This window comes from Nestor notabilis, unplaced genomic scaffold (assembly GCF_000696875.1).
Source record: "Nestor notabilis isolate BGI_N333 unplaced genomic scaffold, ASM69687v1 scaffold13160, whole genome shotgun sequence".
Classification (NCBI taxonomy): Eukaryota; Metazoa; Chordata; class Aves; order Psittaciformes; family Psittacidae; genus Nestor; species Nestor notabilis.
The window spans coordinates 46-19518 of record NW_009911631.1 but is presented as its reverse complement, the minus strand read 5'-3'; the positions used below and the strand labels follow the sequence as shown (position 1 = coordinate 19518).

The window sequence follows — 19473 nt, the reverse complement described above, 5'->3', positions numbered from 1 at the left end:
TTCCCTACAAGTATTTGTTTAGAAACATTTTTCATTACAGTTCATTCTTTGTATTATGTTTACTAGTGGTTTGCATTAAACCCCAGCTAATATTTGTAAAATGAAACAGTCCTTGATATTTAAGTTTATTTTCTTTAATATGCCTGTATAGTAGAAATCCTGAATTAAGTATTGCCTATAATATGAAGAATATCCTTTTCACCCTTTTAGAAAAGTAGTGCAATATTTCTAATCGTAGCATTAGTATGGTTAATAATAGTAAAAGAACATTGCATTGTTATTTTGAAGTGCTTGCCTGACTAGTTATAAAATGCCAAGTATTTTTAATGTGCATTTGAGATTATGGGAGGATAGAGATGTATACACACTTTTGTAAGGTAAGGATGTGCATTTTTTCTACCAGAATAGGACAGTCTGGATCTAGTTCTTAGATGACCACACCAACAAAAAATTCAGTCCTTTGTAAAAAGAAAAGATCCCTAAGTATTTTATTCAAATGAAGCCTTGTTATGTTCCTAAAAACAAATCAGCTTGACATTTTGAAGGGGGTATCATGTAGAAAGTACACACTTAACTATTTTACAGCTGAGTGTCTAGTATTTCTCTTTCTGGGTAGAGCTGTCCCAGCCCTCAGCAGAGCATCTGGCCTGCCAAGTGGAGCTGAGGAGAGTGGAACATTCTAAGAAGCTGGCACTGGATGAATTTGAAAGTCATAGGCAGGCTTTGGAAAAGCAGCTACAAAGCGAGGTAAATTATTCTTTCTGAATAATTTGAATTCTTTCTTCTTCCTGTCATCTTGTTCACAGTTATCTATTTACCTGTGCAGGCTATTTATGTTTTGGGTTTTTTAATACTCTGTTTATTTTTATGTAAGCAACTCTAAAGAAAACAAACCAAACACCACCAAAAAATTACCCCAAAAACCCCAACCAACCCAACATAACCAAAGTAAGTCTTTTCAAGTCATTTAGTTGCCAGCGCTGACATTCAGTAGGATACTGTTTGTATATGGTTTGACTGGACCTGAAAAACATTTAGGAATTAGTATTCAGCCAGTTGAGATTACTCTTTTTGTTTGAATTATGCTAGTTTTGTTTTTCTCTTGATCTCCTGTAGGTTGAGCGTTGTGCCCAGTTAAAGGCCCAGCTGTTAGACTCTGAAACTACTGTCAGGAAGTTAAATGTGCAAGTTGAAGAACTGAAACTGCAGGTGAAACAAACACAGGCAGGTTTGTATCTTACACTAGAGCAGTCCTTTATGAGACGTTCATTTACATTTCAGTGTAAGAATTTCCAAAAGCTTAAAAAACCTGCAGTTACATACAACTAATACAACACCAGTGAGTGGATTTGAAGTTCAAAATAAAAATCTATTTAAAAATTCAATTTAATAAGTACATTTATTACAAATGGAAAACATATGTACAGGAAGAAGGAAAAACATTCCTCCCTGACTACTTGCATGTTTTTATTATCTGTTTTTCCTCAGCATAAAGGCATTAATGTTTGGTGAGAACATAACCGCTGTTTTCCAGGAGGCAAGTTGTGTTTTGGTGCATTTTGATTCTTGAACGTTCATAATAAGAATAACTGATTTGAAATTGTATTGCATACCTCATAAACTTAAATCAAAATTTTGAGCAGTTATTGTCAAGGCTAATAACTCCTCATATGGGCATTAGAGAGGCAAAAGCCTAAATTACCTAAAGCAATTTATTCAGCTGAAGAAATGCCAGTTCTAAAGATGCCTATGTCAAATTGCTAATATCAAGTATGAAAAATACAATTTCAGGATGTATATTTCATTTAAAATTCTGCAATGATTGTACATTACATACAGCATGTGTTGCACCATAGTTCAGTATATCCATACTTTATATTATTTGCTAGACCAACATACACATTTTCATACGTAGTAGAAGTATTGGTACTATTTGGAATTGGAAATTTGTTAGTGTCAAAACAGCAAGTATAAATTTTAATTAAATGTATGAAGGTACTGAAGAGACTTTTATTTTGCATCAGAGTTAAGTATGTCATTGAAGAACCATTTATATGGAATAAAACCAAGGCTGTCAAATTACTGGGAAAAATACAGCCCTATTGACTGGTCTTTGAGCTTGCTGAAGTGTAAAAGTGCAAGCCAGGAAGCAGACAGCCCCAAAACATTCCATTTAACTGATAGTTGTGGAGAAATAATGAAAAACACCTGAGAACAAACAAACTCAAAACAACATTATCTATTTACTGTGTTGGTTTTCTCCACATTTTTTCTTCTTCTTCTTCTTTTTTTTTTTTTTTTTTAAAAAATCTAAGTGGAAGGAAACTGTTAAGACTTGGGACCTGCCCTGTATCCCTCACCCTTTAACAGCATGATTGGATATAATGTGTCCAAAGTGGTGACGATTTCATTTTTATTTTTCATTTAAGCATAATTTAAGAAATAACATTGTAGAGTGCACACTTTATGTAGTTTTACTTGGAAGAATTATATATTCAAAAAAATCAGTCATAATTTGAAGATGTGCAGCTACATTAAAAATACATTTAAATCAACCCATTAAATTCTCAAAATTAAACCAGTTCCATGTAAGAATAATTTTGATCAAATTGGAATTTGAATGCCGTGTTTGCCTGTTTCTATTTTGTTATCGTCTCCCTCTCTCACTGTTTACTGTCACTCACTTTCTTTTGCTATCATTTAGCTCTGGAAAATGAAGTGTATCGGAATCCAAAGCCTTCACTTGTTGATCGTTCTGTCCTTGACTTCACTGGTGACAGAGCTGTACCTCATGATATTTATGTGGATAGCACATTCCTAAAGAATCAGGTTATGACTGATGTTGTGAAGGTAAATGCTGTGCCAAGAGTTGGCTATTGGCAGCAGCTGCAGCCACACAGTGCTTCTCCGGATTCTGACCTGGAGTATATGGCACAAACCCGGGCTAGAATAAAAGAACTAGAAAAAGAGGCAGAGTGTTTGGAAGAAGCCTACAGGAACTACCGACGCAGTGTCATGCAGGATGCAGCTGCAAGCAGAACACCGAGAAAGATGCAGTCTCCTTTACTTCTACAGTGTGCTACTAATAGGCCACCCTTGACTGCCCAGCATGAACTTCTCGAGGATAATTCCAGGTCCCAGCATTCCTCTCTGAGCAGTCTTAGAGGTGAAAAAGACATCAAAAGAACTGGGTTGATTGATGTCTTTAAAAATCCCATAACGCCACCACACAGAAGAACGTCTGCTTCAAGATGCCTTTCTTCTACTCCTGTTTCCAAAGTGGAAAGAGATCTCAATAACAAGAAAGTTTCAGATGGTAAGTCATGATGAGAGCAGGCTGAGAGTTGGGGTTGTTCAGTGTGGAGAAGAGAAGGCTCTGGGGAGATATTATTGTGGCCTTTCAGTACTTAAAGGGAGATTATAAGGAAGATGGGGACAAACTTTTTAGAAGGGCCTGTTGCAGTAAGGGGTAATGGCTTTAAGCTGAAAGAGAGTTTAGACTAGATACAAGGAAGATATTTTTTACAATGAGGGCAGAGAAATTCTGGAACAGGTTGCACAGAGATGTGGTAGATGCCCCATCCTTGGAAACTTTCAAGGTCAGGTTGGATGGGGCTCTGAGCAACCTCGTCTGGTTGAAGATGTCCCTGCTCATTGCCAGGGGATTGGAACTAGAAGACCTTTAAAGGTTCCTTCCAAGCCAAACTATGATTCTGTGATTGTTAATGTGGTATGGTATTGGGCTTTTCCTTATTGTTCCTCTTGCTGCGGGAAGAGAAAGATTTAGCAGTGGTAGTCTTTCACTTATTTGTTAATTGCCAAGAGGCAGGAGAAGTTGGGAACAAAATATGCTAGCTGTTTGGAGTGTGGCTTCCTCATAGAAAAAGACACCAGAGAAATAGACTGAGGGAGGCTAAACATACTGTACTTCAGCTTTAAGAGAAGATTACGCCATATAATTCCCTGCGGGCATAACTTTATGATATGCAGAGTTTCATTTAAAAGTTGCAATTAAGTATAACTACTTTGCAACATTAATTGTAACTTCCTAGTTTTAATAACCTTCCCTCTGTATTCCTATACTTTCGTTTAGCATTGTAGTTAACGTGTGCAGCAGAAGACTGTTTCATCTGGCTTCTCTTAAATTGAGTTTTCCCATCTGAAAGGTCCAGATGTGCGTGCATTTGTTCTTTTTGCTGTGACATCTTTATCAAATATTCCTGAGCAATTGTAAGGGGGAAGGGATTAGTGTTTGGAAAATTGTAACTTGCTATTAATTTCACAGTGTCTAATAATTACTTAATCCTTTTTTTAAAGGAGCAGTGTTCAGAAAAGCAAACAACATAGAAAAGAATTGAAAATTAAACAACAGTATTTTGTTTCAAATCTGCTGTACATCTGCTTGTCAATGCAATTCTTATTATCCTAGCTCAAAGTGGATTTAATAGGATGCAAAAAAGAGATAGTAACAACACCAAAAAAAGATACTGAACAGCTTCTGCATGAAGGAAGGTTAAATACAAGAAGGGCAGCTTAGTTTAGAAAATAGTTGGCTGAGGTGGGCTGCAGGAAATCTGGAATGCAATGAGTGATGTAGAAAAGGTGAAAAGGGATCAGTTAACCACTCCTTCACAGACTCTAGCATCCTGGGAAATTGAAAGGAAAGAGAAGGAAGTACTTTCTCATAGCATAAGTCGTGGAAGTTAGTGTTTCAGTGGCAACAAATATAGGTGCAGAAATAAAACTTCATGGTCCGGAGGACCTGTCTTTGAAGGATGAAGGGAAGAAGTTTGTCCTCCTGTAAAAAGTTACTAAAAGTAGGAGCTTTTCTGCTTTTCAGAAAGCTTTTCTGCTTTCCCCTGCTTACTGTCTCCAATCTCTGGGCAGTAACACACATCAAGTAATAGTTTCTGAGGAGAAAATTCAGATTGTCATCTTATTACTCGATCAGTACTTTTCACCTTAATTATTACTTGACCAAGCTTCATACCTGATGAGAAGGAGCAAGGTTGGTGAGTCTTGCAGATAGCAAGCTATGAGCCAAACACCTCAGGTATTTGTCTTCTAGGAGAAAATCAGTAAATTCAATCCTAGATAATTTCAAAGTAGTAGTGGGTTGTAGTAGATTATGGTATGATTTGTGTGCCATCTGTCTTCTGACAGGCAGTATGTCTTACACCAAGGAGGCACTAAGTACTTACGTGCGTAAGTACTATGTGCTGTTCTTGTCCATTTGTTCTGCATGTGAAAGTTTGACAAGTTATTTTATAAAAGGTTGGATGTGGGTGAGCTGAGGGTTTCTACAGTAACAGGTACTTCTGATACATGAGTATGACGTAACTGCTGGGTCCTGTTATACTAGTGCTCAACTTCCCTACAGGGTGTTCATCTGTGGTGTGTGGGTGTAGGGGCTGTCTGGAGGTAAAAATCCATGGGCAGCCCCTAGACCCAATTCGGGTCCACTTCTGTACAACCATCTGAAAGGACTTCAAGTATAGGATTGTTAATAATGGCTTTTTATCTATTTCTTGAGCCAAATTAGCACTGACCACTGTAAAAGTTAGTCAATGAAGAGAAGGAAAAAAAACAGTACCTGCCTACTGAGTGAGTATTATATCTTGTGGGAAAAGTAATAATTCATAGTCTAATAATGAAAGACCTGTACAGCTGCACAAGAAACGAAAATTAATATTGAAAAGTAAAACTTAACCAAAGCATTGGTCTTTGCAAATTTGATTAAAAGCCTTTTATTTTAGGGAGTTTGGTTTTTACCTTGGTTTCTTAGGAAACTCAAGACTTTTTAGTTATGCTGTTTTCTTCTGTGCTAACTTTACAGCTGTTGATAAGAGGATAAAATCTTCAAAGATTTTCTTCCTTGCTTCATCTGCTATTTTCACTAATCTGCAGAAAAAATCTTCCAGGTTAAATTTCCTAAGGAAGCATCGCCTTTGGGAGACCTCAAGAATTATCTTTTGCTGGCTAGTAAGCACATCCTTAACTTGAAATCTAGGTCCATAACTGCTTCCTCTAATGACCAGCAGGGGAGAGATTACTTGGTGTTTGGCAGAGGGGCTGCAGTTCGTGGGGAACATGGGTGTATGATGGGGTAATTAAAATCACAGTTTTGTGAGGAGTAAGTTTGTAATGGTGAAGGCCTGTAAAGGAGAATTGCCTTCAGGAAAACCAAACCAAACCAACCCAAAATAAAGAAACGACCAGCACAAAGAAGTTCAGTTCAAAATCAAATGTTAGTTGTCTTACAGTGGTGGTGTCTGCACGGTCCAATTATGCATGTGCAGCCTTGTCTGAGAAATGGTAGGACAAATAACTGACTAATACTAATTGTGGGATTTTTATTCTGCAGACACCAGTTGCTCGTACCTTGCCTCTTCACAGCAGAGTGTTGACAAGGTGCTCTCTCCTATTTCAAAGCCATATCCACTTTCATCTTCTGAGTCTGTTTCTTCGTCACCATCCAGTCATGGCCAGAAAATCAGGTAACGTTGTTTACAAAGCAACTTTTTTAACCTACTTTTTAAAGAAACATTTATCTACCTGTTCACGCCAAACTCTTCTTAAGATGGGTAAGGATTCCCCTTCTTGAATATTATGCCTCAGAAGGAACTTGGTTATAAAAAAACCAAACCCTCCCCTCACATCCAAACACCTTTGGCAAATATGATTAGTATTTTTCATCTCTGTTAAATTTGTGCTTCCTTACAATGCAAAGTTATGTGCAGGGAAATATTTAAGTGCACTAGAAACTTCAGATGAATGTGGTGTATTTTTTTTTTTAAAAAAGTCTTATGACAAAGTAAAACTTGATTAATTTATGTAGTGTTCTGTAAAGTCATTTAACTGTTGTAGCTGAGCAAAGATGAAAGGTTAAAAAGATTCCCCCTGTTGGGGCAAATGGTAATGGCAGCAGTAGACCCAGGGCCTAAAAAGTCCAAAAGTGCTAGGCAAAGGACTGAAAAGTCTGGGGAGTGAGAAACTGAGACATCTTAAGCACGTGTTAGTTTAATGCAGATAGAATAAATTGATAAACATCCATCGCTGAAACTTAGCTTAAATTCTGACATTTAAGGATGTTAATGTGTAGAACTGTGCTTCTCTGCATTTTCAGGTTGTGCCACTTCAACCAATGTAAGTATTGCTTTGTTGCCATGTGTGCCTTCAAAGATAGCAGGTGGTTCTTTTAGTGTGCAATGCCACCACTAAGGCAGAAGTCATAAAAGGTTAGATGTTCCTGGGCTCAGGACTGATTTACTTTGTTGTTTTTCAGACTGCTGTAGATACCTACATAGATATAAGTCTAGGTTTAACAATGAACTTTTACTTTTGCCCTTCTTTGCTTCTGCCCCTCTTTTTTTTTTTTTTAAGTGTTTCATGTGTCAATGTTCTGACAAACCTTTGAAAGCAGGGTTTTCTATGGATTCTCATATTTCAAGTTTTGCAGGGCTTGAAATCTATTGTAGTGCTGAAGTCCACCCGTTCCATTGCATTTCCTTACACAGTAGACCACTTTCTGGCAGCTGAATAAAAGATTCATTGTTAATAAATAAATGTTCCATTAATCACTAATTTCAGAAAATGGGTTTTCCGGAGGTTCCTAAAAATGTTTAAAATCTGTTCCTAAATGTAAATCTGAGTTAAACAACCACTGACTTGTATGACTATTTATAACATGGATGAAAAAGTATATTTTTTAAGCAGTGAAGAATGTATGCATATATCCAAGATGTATCTGACTTTTCCTGGTGTCCTGTAACTTTGGAGCATGTTGATAAGTTAAAAATTTAGACTGTATACTGTTTAAGTAAGAACAGTGTCTGAGCCATGTTGCAAATGGGAATGTAAAGGTACTACAGTAGCCGATTAACTATTACATGGCATGTCTTATTCACAACAGTCCTATCAGACATCTCACCCTCATATGAATTACCCAAATGTGAATGTGTTTTTAGCAGTTTGCTGCCATGAGCTTTCTTGGTATTTGACAGTTTTGATTCCTCTAGTAGGCTTCTGTGCCATCCATATAAACGTGATCCCGATAAGGCTAACAGGAACTCTTGCTGACATTGTAGACTAATTTGAGAACAAACTTTGTTTCAGAAGATGAAGTTGGGTCTTTAGAGGAGTAAACTTCATTTTCCAATGACGTAAAATTATTTTTCATCTTTCTCGTATAAGAACAGGTGTTTTGAATACGCTTGATGTTCAAAAACTATCGAGGCTACATTTGATGCACACAAAACCCCTTAATAAAAAAAAAGGCCACTAATTCCTTGAGCAAAGCTATGTCTCTTTTATTGTGTCTCTGTTTTCACATCCGTGACCTGACTGCTGAGCTTTTGCTGATTGAAGCTGGGTAGTTTCTGCTACCTGAGAATTTAAATCAAGGCAGTTGTACATTCTCACTTCATTAACAAGCTGTAATGCTAACTTTGTTGTTGTTCTCTGAAGAGCTTGTTCATGTGCCTGTCTTGTAGTTTTCAGAATAGGAATTCTCCAGTCTCCTTTGTATATGAGAAAGAGATGATGGGTAGCAGAATTTTTCTCTTTTCCTTCGAAAAAGGAAAAGAGAACCAAACCTTTGGTTGGTTTAATTGGTGGTTTTTTGGTTTTTGTTTGGGTTTGTTTTTTTTTCTTTTAAGTAAATGAGTAACTTGGCAAAATTAAGCTGCATAAAAATGACTTCTCTTTCCCCTCTGTATCTCCTATTTCTATGTATGAAATTCTATTCTTACAGTCACTAGTGCCTCCACTCTCCAAAATTGAGAATCCTGAATAGGTGTCTTCAGAAAAAGCTCAAGTATTTAATTATTAATGTTTCTTTCTTAAGAGGAGAAACTTGGATTGGCCTTAACCTGCTAGTCATCATTCTGGATTTGATGGCTGAAGAAAGACAGCTTGTCCTGGGGCAGCTCTAGCAGGCATTCGTAGGGCTTTCTTACTTTGTTGTTATCAAGTCCTCAATAAATTGGACATTTCATGTAGACAGAGTCTATTCTGTGGTTAGAATCTGTGGAGAGCCTTTATGATCTTGGCCTTGTAAAGAAGCTGTTGGGATTTTTAGAGAATGGAGTTCCTTTAAGTGGCTGTCTTTTCTTTCCCTGCTCATTCACCTTTTCTACAGTATGTCTCAGATATCCTGTATTCCTCTGACAGACCTTACAAAGCGAAGGTTGAATGTTAACCTGCATGTTAAGGTGACATGGGAAAATGCTCTAGTACTGTGAGGGACTGTACTTCTTCAAAGGATGTTATGGAGTCCATGCTGCCTGAAGAGTGAATAGCATGAGCAAGTTGCGTTGCAGAGGACAGGCCAGGGTCCAGGCAGGAGGCAGAGGGTTGTAGTTGTGTTCTTGGGTTCCTTGGTACAAAGCAGGGGGGTGAGATCCCAATGCTTTTCTTGAACTTGCTGCTTTCACAAGGCCTTCCTAAAGAGAAAACATTCTTTTGTTGAGTATTTTTCAATTTCTTGTGCCATGGACTGTTTTCTGGTATATAAAATATTTGAGAAATGCATGTGTGGGCTTTTCCAGTTATTTACTCTCATTCTTAGGTAAATGCTGCATCATTGGTGTATTGTGAGATTAGTTTATGACCTGTAGATTTTAAGGCACAAAGGGAACTTCTTTGAAACGAAAATAAAATACAATGCTCTAACACCAGTAAGCCATGACAAGTTAGACCTATGTCAGTGGGGCAGAACAATTGCTTCTCTGACTACAGGAGCTCCTTGTTTATTTACGTTTCAAGATATGAGTGGTATGAAGGAAGACAATAAACACAGACAGGAAGACTGGAGTTATAAAGCAGATTATTATCTAAACTATTTCTTTTTTTATTTAGGGACAAAGAAACTGATTGTGAGGGTTATTACCAGTTTTAGGCTAAAAAAGTAATTTTGGATGTTAGCAAAATAGTTTAGATGGTGGTGGTTGTTCTGGTTTTTTTTTTTGTTGTTTGTTTTGTTTTGTTGGGTTTTTTAAGCTTTAACGGTAATTTTATGCATAACCCATGCAGTTTAATAATTTGGTGTTGACTGGCACACCAGTCCTGTTTTATGGAATATTGACATTAAGTACAGTCCAGGGCTTCGTTGCCAACTTTGCATGGTGGAATGAATTTTGAAAACTGTTTGGAAATACGTGTGTATACCTCTCTACATGGAGCTGACCTATTCAGTTTGCTGACTGAGAGGCAGTGTGTTGACTGTCTGTCTAGCAGGACATGGTACTGAAGGAAGTGGCATGCGTGTCCATGAACCTTGCATCCTTAAAAAATATTTAACACTTACTTAACTGTTTCTGTGAATGAAAGGCTAAAAGCATGACAGAATTCCAAAAACTTGAAGTTCCATTTACTCTGCCATATTTAATTTACAGGGTGTTTTCCCTCACTGACATTATTGAACTATCCTTCTGGCAATGCAGTTTTAGTTGTTTTTCCACCCATTTACAATTTTTTTTAAATTATTATTATTATTAATTTAATTATACATATTACATGTCTCATGGGGGGGGCATGTTTTGTTTGTTCTCCATTTTGCTACATAGAAGACCTGAATTCCTTAGAAATTGTAAGAAGAAACATATTTATGTGGTGGTGAAGAGCACCAGCTGGTGTGGAGTAAGCTCCTTTATGAAGTGCTGCTGTAGAATTTCATTAGTGACCTACACTCCTTTTGCTACTCTGGTTCTGGTCAGGGTTTAGTAATTGGGTCACGTGGGAGATACTGTTCTTTCACATTATCTTTCTGATGAGATAAATGGGGATTTAGAATGAGGGCACTAACCCCATTTTCATAGCACCCAGATTTTCACCCCTGCGTGTATGTTTTGCCAGACATCTAATCCTAATATATTTCAAACACATCTGTTAAGATGACATCGAAGTGGGAATTAGACTGTAAAACAGAGCCTAAAAAGGCAAATTTCTTAATTTCATTTGACTAAGTGTCACAATTCATTGTATTTCTCCTTTTTTATTACTCCTTTTTATGCTTTCGAGAGTGCATTTTGTTTTAATATAATGCCTTTATGTTATGTTATAGGCCTTGGGGAAAGGCAGCATGGAGCTGGCTGTCAGAGAGATGGGTCTGTCTTTTGGTGAAAGTTAGAGAACTGTATTTAAATACCTTAACCTTTGAGCCAGAAAGTTACAGCATTCTGGTTGCATGGTTTTTGTTTGGTTTAGTCTGTTTCTAAGCACACAAGTAGTGCTCATATTTAAATCTCAGATTGTTATTTGCTTAAACGTTTAGCATTTATATTTATTAAATTATTTATGTTCTTCCTTTTTCTTTCAGACTTCATAATCAACAAACAGATAAACCAGATTTCAGTGACATTCCCAAACCAGACAAACTAATATATGAGGACCTTGAAGAATGCATTTCTTCTCTTGAATGTAAGTGTTTGTGCATTTTAGACTGTTCGTTTAACACCTTAGGGCTTAATGGATGTGAGACAATTGTCTTGATGGCTTGAGACTGTAGTGGGAGAGAAAAAAATCTGACTGATGTTGGAAATAAGAAAAAGAGTCTCTAATGATGAGGGATTCATTTTCTTCATATTTGCACGTTTAGGAGGAGAAGGGTATGTAGCAGTAAGTACACACTAAAATTGAGTTGGTTCTGAATTTTGGGAACTTTTTGTTCCAGAATCTTGCATAACCTTGTTCTGATTAATGCATGTAGGTCTGACAGTTGTTTCAGAGTGACTTAAAATTGTGTGGTGTTTGGTTTTGGTTTTAAACAGTGAAGTGTACTAGTATATGAACTATCTCGAGGCTGTTTTGTATTTGCTGCATAAAGTAAAACTCCAAGGAGTGTTTCTTGTGGACCAATATCAGAGTACTATTACCAAGCTGTAAATTTGAAGATAAGTTTCTTGCAGCCAGTACATGTACTCTTATTGATATTTCCTTCAGTAACTGAGGCTTAAATAGTATTATGAATTAGGAGTAACTTTAGAAGTGTTTGTAAATGTGTGAAGAACAGTTGCAATTACGCTGTCATTAATCAGCATCTTTGAGTAGTTTTGGAACATGTGGTTCAGTTACTGAAAACTGAAGGTTACCTTTTTTTTTTTCTTTTTTTTTCCTTCCCTCTGAGGTCTGCATTTTATTTGTTTATCTGCTGATTGCAGGAAGGACTTTGTCATTATATCAGTGATGTTTTGCATGGCGTGCTATGCTTCCTTCTCTCTATATGCTGCAGTAAGCCTACAGGGTCAGTTCCCCAGAATTTTTGATGTAGCTGTGGTACTGTAGAAAAAGGAGGATAATTGAAGTTAATGCACTTTATAGCCATTTGTGTATTGAGAAAAAAATAGGCACACAGTTACTGGCTGTATTTCCTAGTTTTTCAGCATTTGAGTGACACCTTAATCATGGACCTGAGCAGAGTTCTGTCCTATGAAACTGTGGGTTTAAAGTAAGTGAAATTGTCAATGAGAAAGATGTAGACTGCAAGCTAAACACCTTTCCCATTTCTAAATTTTGTTAGGTCTGTAAAGTCTTGAGACTGGTGGAGATATGTCATTAGGTGGTATGATTGAATTCACAGTTGGTGAAGAGATTATAATTATTGTATGGAAGAGTCAGAATTACTGATTTCAAAGAAAATATCTCTAACTGGTGTGAGTTAGATCCTAGGCTGGCTGCTTCTTTCAGTTGTGGTTAGGTTGTGGTAGATGGAGTGATGCTGTTGCTCATGCTTCTGAACCTGTGAGTGTACAGCTTTCAGTGTTTTAAAAACAACCAACCCCAAAAGATACTGTTTGTTTGAACAGCAATTGTGCTGATACATTTTAGTGGTAACTAGTAGAAGCTGACGACTCGTCTATTCATTTCTTGGTGAAGTTTTACTCAGTATATTCATTATTTTTTAATTTATCTCATTTACTTGTCTTTTTAAATGCATTATTTGAATGTGAACCGAGTCTGTAGCCACTAATGGTTTCTGCTCATCTCATGTTTTAGTTAGATTTAGATTTACTTGTTTAATTTTGTATTAGAGACTTCTAGGAATACATTAGATATTTCACTTTTATCAAATGTGAGACTAAACTGGCATTTCCTTGGCAATTCAACCTGAGCAGATGCTGTGCCCAAGTAAGTTACCACTGTATCATTTAGTGATGTGGGATAGTTGAAAGGATGGTTTTAAGAGTTTGCATATGCTGATGATTTCTCAATCAACAGTACTTCAGTTGAGTCAGACTGCATCACAAGACAATCTCAGTATGCAGAAGGAAACCAGAATGGCTAAAAAGGGGAGCAGGTAACCCAGGAGGAACTCGGGGCAGGGGGAGGATAAGAATGTAGGAAAAAAAGTAAATGTAAAAAGTAAATGTAGAATAAGGTATCATTAAGGAAGAAGTTGGTAAGAGTAGGGAAAAAAAAAATGGAGTGAAGAAGATACCAGAAAATGTGGTGGAAGCCTTTTAATCCTACTGTGAGTGAGCTCTAGCAAGAAAAGATTGAAATTTCTGTTGGCAGTAATTGCTGTAGTTGATATGCTCGTCTTAAGGAAAAAGGCATCTTTTGCTGTCCACCCTTACATAAAGGAGTGAAGGTGTACAAAGATTGTTACCTTTTTGTCCTTTGCAGAGTAGTTAATGTAAAGATATTTTGTGCTATATTGTTTCGAGTTTGGTTTGTTTCCTTTGTTTGTGAGGTTGTCAGATCTTTAGAATTTAGGTATAATATTTATCAGGAACCTATTTGTGAAACGAATTTTTTGACTGAACATTACTTACCCCAGAAAATATTACTGATGCCTCATGTGGAAATAATGATGTTGATAACACTATAATTTAAACCTCAAGTTAAAGAGAGAGCAAAACATCAGAATAGCTTTTCTTCTGAATGTAAATAGCTCATCATTTTGATCTTAGATAAAACTTGCATAGAATTTACTTTCCCAGGTGAAGCTGATAGGACTTCTGTTGCTTTTGTAAGAAACTGAAACAATCTCGTAACTTAGCTAGGCTGACATTTTGGCAGACATTTTCTCTGATGCTTTCATCTATAATTCCTTTAAAATATTTTAAAGAGATTCAGAGCTTTCTGAGATAGAGGCTGATTGGTTTAGGTGTCTCGCTTTTCTTAATGAAATATATTTCAGTTTTATTATAATGTGGGAAACAAAAAACTGGAAACCTTGATAATATTTAAAGGATGAGAAATTTCAAAACCTTAAGGAGATGAGTGAGGTATCTGTACTATGGTACACCAAATGCTTTGAAAATGGTCTTGCGTATTTCAAGTTGGCTACCTAGAAGTAAAGGCTATGTCTGACTTTTTATTTCGCTTTGTTTTCTCCCATAAAATTGAGATAATAGCAGCCTACATGTTTGTCAAATAAATAACCAAGAAGCGGTTGAGTATCAATCACAGCAATGATCACAGAGGAAGTGCAGTATTGTGGTTTTGTGAATTCAGAGCCACATTGCACAGGGAGAAGAAAAATACAAAGTAGAATATGGGAGTTAGCAGTATCCATCCTGTGCACTGAAGAAAGCAAGGATCCTATTAAAAAAATAGTATGCAATCAAATAATTAAAGATTGTTTTATGTGCATAGGAAGTATGAGCTGAGCTGAACTTGGCCATGTAATTTTTATGTGACCTGTATCTTGATTATGTAAAGAAATGCAAACATTTTGATTTTCTGTTATATAGAATCATAGAATAGTTAGGGTTGGAAAGGACCTTAAGATCATCTATTTATTCATGAATCTGTTTTGGCTTTGTAAACAGATGTGTAATTTTGAAACTAACAATTCTGTAATTAAAGAAGCAAGTACAGCCTATGATAATTCTTAGTCCTCAGGGAAATGGCCAAGTTGAAGAGAAAATGCTCAATTAGTGCTGATATTTATGTGTTCTAGTTCAGCCATTCCCACACTTTGTGTCCATTGCTTTGCTCCACTATTGTGATTACAAAATAATGAAGCCATTGTTCAAACTTCTTCTCCAGATCAGAGGGACATTCCAGAGCAGTGTGAAAGTGATGCTTTGCATCCATCTGGGGACATCATCAATGGAAACCATGTCACAGCCACTGTGCCAGCAGAAGCCACTTCACTGCAGGACTTAAGTGAGTTCTCAACTCGGAAACAAAAGTGAAAACCCTTTTTAAATGTCAAATGTATAACACAAAAAGCCAAATACTTAACATTTAGTACGTATGTATGCTGGTGTGACAGAAAATTTGTCCAAAAGCCCTAATTATGTAATAAAGAGGAAAAAAAGTTTTCTGTTGCTTTACTGAATGAAGTTGACTTTTTCACCCTTGTTTTGGTTAAATTTGTTTATAGTATAAACATTTTTGCCACCCTCCTGTCCAGCTTTTGGAGGGATGATTTTGTTCTTTTCTCTTCAGGATAATTATTAAATATTCTTTCTGCTCTTGATAGAAATAAGACTTGAAAGACTTTAGGTTGTTGTGTTTTTGTTTTACATGTTTTATATAGTGCTCGTCTGGATTTTTTTTCATTTTTCTGGACTGTGTTTGCAAACTGTATTATCACAATGCTGTGATAATTCTTTTGGTAGATGAAGATGATGCCACTGTAGCATATGCCACTTTTCTAATTTTCCTAGGTAGAAGGATTATGATTATTTTTATTTAGAATAAAGCTTTCTAGCTTCTAACAATTCCCAGTATTTAGTTTGCCTATCTAATTACTATCTGAGTGCTGTCCTACTTGCACAGCTTCTTAAATATGCTGGTCACATCAGCAGCATGTCCTGCAATGATTTGCAATGATTTGTAAGTACTTTGCATTATAAATGTAAAGAATTGTATTCAACCATATTGCTGAGAGGGAAAGAATATAGCAACATGAACTTTAGGATAACAGAGATTTAATGAGGAAGTCCATGACAGGAATGAGAAGTGCATAGAGAGATTTGTCACCTGGCCTTTATTTTGGCTTTACTGTTTAGCTCTTAGGGAGTCATACCTCAGAATAAAAATGTTTAGAGATGGGAAGAAACATTACCAGATACCTAAGAATAACTTTGGTATATCTGTGTACAGTATATCCAGTTGTTTTTCATTTGCTAGTAATGTTATGGAGGAACCTGTTACTTATTTGTATGCTACTGTAGTAAATTACTGAACTACATAAATCAGATCACAGATGTTGAAATAATTTTTAACAGTGGTGCTGGATCAAAGACAGATTGAAGAACAGGATAGAGAAGTGGAGAAAAACTTGGAAGAAGAAGAAGAACAAGAAAGGAAAGCAAGAGAAGAAAAGGGAGAGAGAGAACTACAGGAAGCTCTGGAAAAATGGCAAAAGGAAGAGGAAAAGCGTAACGAAGAGGTGATGATTTAGTATTTTAACTTCTGACAGTAATGCAGCTTTGTAGTGTCGTGTATTTTAGGATTGCTGTGCATGTTACTTGGTTTAAAATAGACTTTATTCTTTAAGTGAAAGTAGTAGAGGCAAAGTTCTTTTATTATTAACCAGTCTTGCTAGAATTTCTCCTTATGCCAAGTAGCTTTTTTCACAGGAAGCAGATGTTTTTTCTTCCGTGCTTCATGCAACTGGAAGCTACAATTTTATGGCCAGAACCATGCTATTGGAACAGGCTATATAGTCACTGTCTTTCTGGTCTGGACTGTTCCTGGTGGGACACCACTGGAACATGTTACTGTCCATCTGTTCATTAGCTTGTGTCAGTGTATTTAGGGTACTTTCTTAGAAGCAGATGTTGTAAGGAGACCTTAAGGAGTTTGCTTAAATCCCTTTGAGCTGACACGGCATGTGTTGAAATGGTGGTGTGGACTTCTAGGACCAGTATAAAACTTGGTTTTTGCTCCCTTCCATTTCACCTTCCTCTTCCCACCTGTAAACCTTGGTTAATTTGATTCAGCTGTGCTTATGCTACCCTTCGCACCAGCAGACCAGGCCCTTCAAGAAACTGGCATACCTGTGTCAGCTCATCTTCAGTTCACATGTAGATGTCACACACAGAAATCTCGGGCTTCACAGCATCACCGACACCCAGACAGGGTTAGAGTGGGATTTCGTGAGTGTCATGTTTGTAATTGAAGCACTAGCTTAACATTTCACCTTGAACTGCATGTAATGGGTTTAATGCTGTTTAGACTGGCATGTTTTACCCACGTTAATGTAAAATCCTGCTTGTAGTGCAGGTATTAAAACATAAAGGTGGGTTTTTTTGAGCTGATCAGTATTTAATTTTGATTATGTGTCTTAAAGCAGATTCAAGACTCAATGAAAATAGATGAAGAAAAAGAAGATAAGGAAGGGGTAAAATCTGAAAACAGTAATTCTGGTGCTGAAGATAACGTGAAGGATCCTACTCCAAATCCATTAGAAAAATACATGAATCTAATTCAGCAAAGGAGGGCAAACAAGGTGATTATTCTCAAAATGGGGTTCCAAAAATAATATTGACTGAATTTAGGTCTTGCTAAGTATGCTTACAATGAAAACAGTATCCCCATTTTTATTTTTTTCCCTTCATTCAGAAGCTTTATCTAACAACCTGCAGAGATGAGTGTTTAGATTTGTATTGCAAAACCGTGTTGACTTTAAAGAACAAAATCTGAAACCTTTCTTCTATAAGGGTTTTTATTCTGTGTCCTGTGGGGAGGTTGGTTTGTTAGTTTAGTTTTTAGGTACTAGGACAATATTTAAACTTAAAAGCCCTCAATTTTTAGTTTAAACTGTGTTTAAATAGTTTGAATCTACACAGGTCAGTTTGTGTTCCACTAGCACAACTGAGAGAATTTTTTCTGGCAGAATGGAAAATTTGATCTTAAAGAACAGGTGTGTACGTGGGTGAATATGACTTTGATGAAGGAATGCAGCGTATGTTTGTTCAGACATTATCCAAACCTGATTTTTCCAAAGTGTCGTTATTCTAGATGCAACATAGCATTTGTAGAATTAGGGTATGTCCTTTGGATGACTTATTTTCAGGTAGGTACCTTAAAGTGCAGATTCTTAGAGTCACTTAAACCTTAACTGAAGAACCAATCACAGACAGTGTATTTATTTTTCCTCTTGGTTGCCAGGATTCAAAAGGAGAAATAGAAGTGTCACTTACAGAGGGATTTGGACTTAGTGAAAAGGATGACAGGTAAGGTTCATATATTACTATTCATCACTTCTGTTACTCCATATTAATAGCTTCAGTATGAATTATGGTTCAGAGACATCTGCCTCTTTAAAAAGAAAAATAAACCAGTGATCAAAACCAAATGTGCTGGAAAAATTGAGGACCCTTCCAGTTCTTAGACAGGTAAGCTGTGGAATTCAGATCTGGGCTTTATGTGCAATGATCTGTTTCAATAGCTGGGGCAATTAGAACTTTCTATCTGCAGCTGGGCAGCAGCTCTTGTTTCTTCACACAAAGCTGAAGTATGAGGTATTCTTCTTGGGTTATGACCCTGTGAAGGTTTGTCTGTGCTGCACGTTGCAGATAGATAGTCTGTTACTAGCACTGAATCTAGCTGTGAGTTATCGGGAACACTGTGGGCTTTTAACAAACGAGTTCACACCTTTTTTCAGAGATTTGGGCTGCTCGCACTGGATTACCACAGCTAGGGCATTTCCTTTGCTTCTTTCTAGACATTGATAAATAAGGATACGTAGTTTTTAGTTACTTGTTGGTTTTTAGTTACCAACACCCCTCTATCACATCTTTCAGTTTAATTGAAGATGTAGAAATGAAAATATGTATAAGCAAAAAATATGGAGCAGTTAAAAAAAAAATAAAAAATTAAATGCTCACTGCAACAGTGGTAATGATTCAGTAATCTGTGCCCTTAAAGTGCTGGTTTACATACCAGACCCTGCTCTGTGCTCCTGAATTGGTATGTGTGCACAGTTGTTTTTACTGGGTGAACACCACAGAAGGAGCAGGTAGATAGGTAGGTAGTATGCCTTTTTGGTAGGTAGGAGATGGCTCATTAAGGAGATGGTTCATTAAGGCCCAAGTTTTCACCCTTAAGGGCTTGGCTTATTTCCATCAGTTCATCGAAACAGTAAGAAAACTGCAGCAGAGGCAATCTCTTACCTTCCAAGTATTTCTGTTTAAGCTAAGAAACTGCTTTGGACTCACACCACTTTCCCTCCCTTCTATTCCTAATACAGCACTGCAGACATTTCTCATGGAGACATGGATGAAAGCTTCTGGTGAACAATAGCTGCTGCTAATTATTATCATTACAATGTTTTTAAAGCAGCTTTCTGCCTGTAACAAGTGTCAGGCACCAAGATTGCAGACTGTATAATTATAAATTAATAAAGCTGATTTTGAGCTGTCTCATCGCTTCAGCTATTAACTTCAAATAGCGAGTCCCAGTGTGTCACCAATGCAGGAGAAGGCCCGTGGGTGGGGCAAAAGAAGACAAAGCAGTGTGAAGAAATTAATCAGCATGTCCAAGTAGATTGGCTTTGGCACTGAATTCCTG

At 36.8% G+C, this 19473-nt stretch overlaps 1 protein-coding gene across 1 annotated transcript in view; it reads left to right on the top strand.

The window, feature by feature from the left end:
• OFD1 (oral-facial-digital syndrome 1) overlaps window positions 1–19199 on the top strand; it is a 32692-nt gene extending 13493 nt beyond the window's left edge. Inside the window, exons 13-22 of the mRNA XM_010015724.1 lie at window positions 617–747; window positions 1117–1228; window positions 2705–3316; window positions 6365–6497; window positions 11318–11418; window positions 14995–15114; window positions 16185–16348; window positions 17252–17410; window positions 18073–18137; window positions 19154–19199. Of these exons, the coding sequence (XP_010014026.1) occupies window positions 617–747; window positions 1117–1228; window positions 2705–3316; window positions 6365–6497; window positions 11318–11418; window positions 14995–15114; window positions 16185–16348; window positions 17252–17410; window positions 18073–18137; window positions 19154–19199 (1643 nt within the window). The remainder of the gene's footprint in view (window positions 1–616; window positions 748–1116; window positions 1229–2704; window positions 3317–6364; window positions 6498–11317; window positions 11419–14994; window positions 15115–16184; window positions 16349–17251; window positions 17411–18072; window positions 18138–19153) is intronic.
• Window positions 19200–19473: the final 274 nt, after the last annotated feature.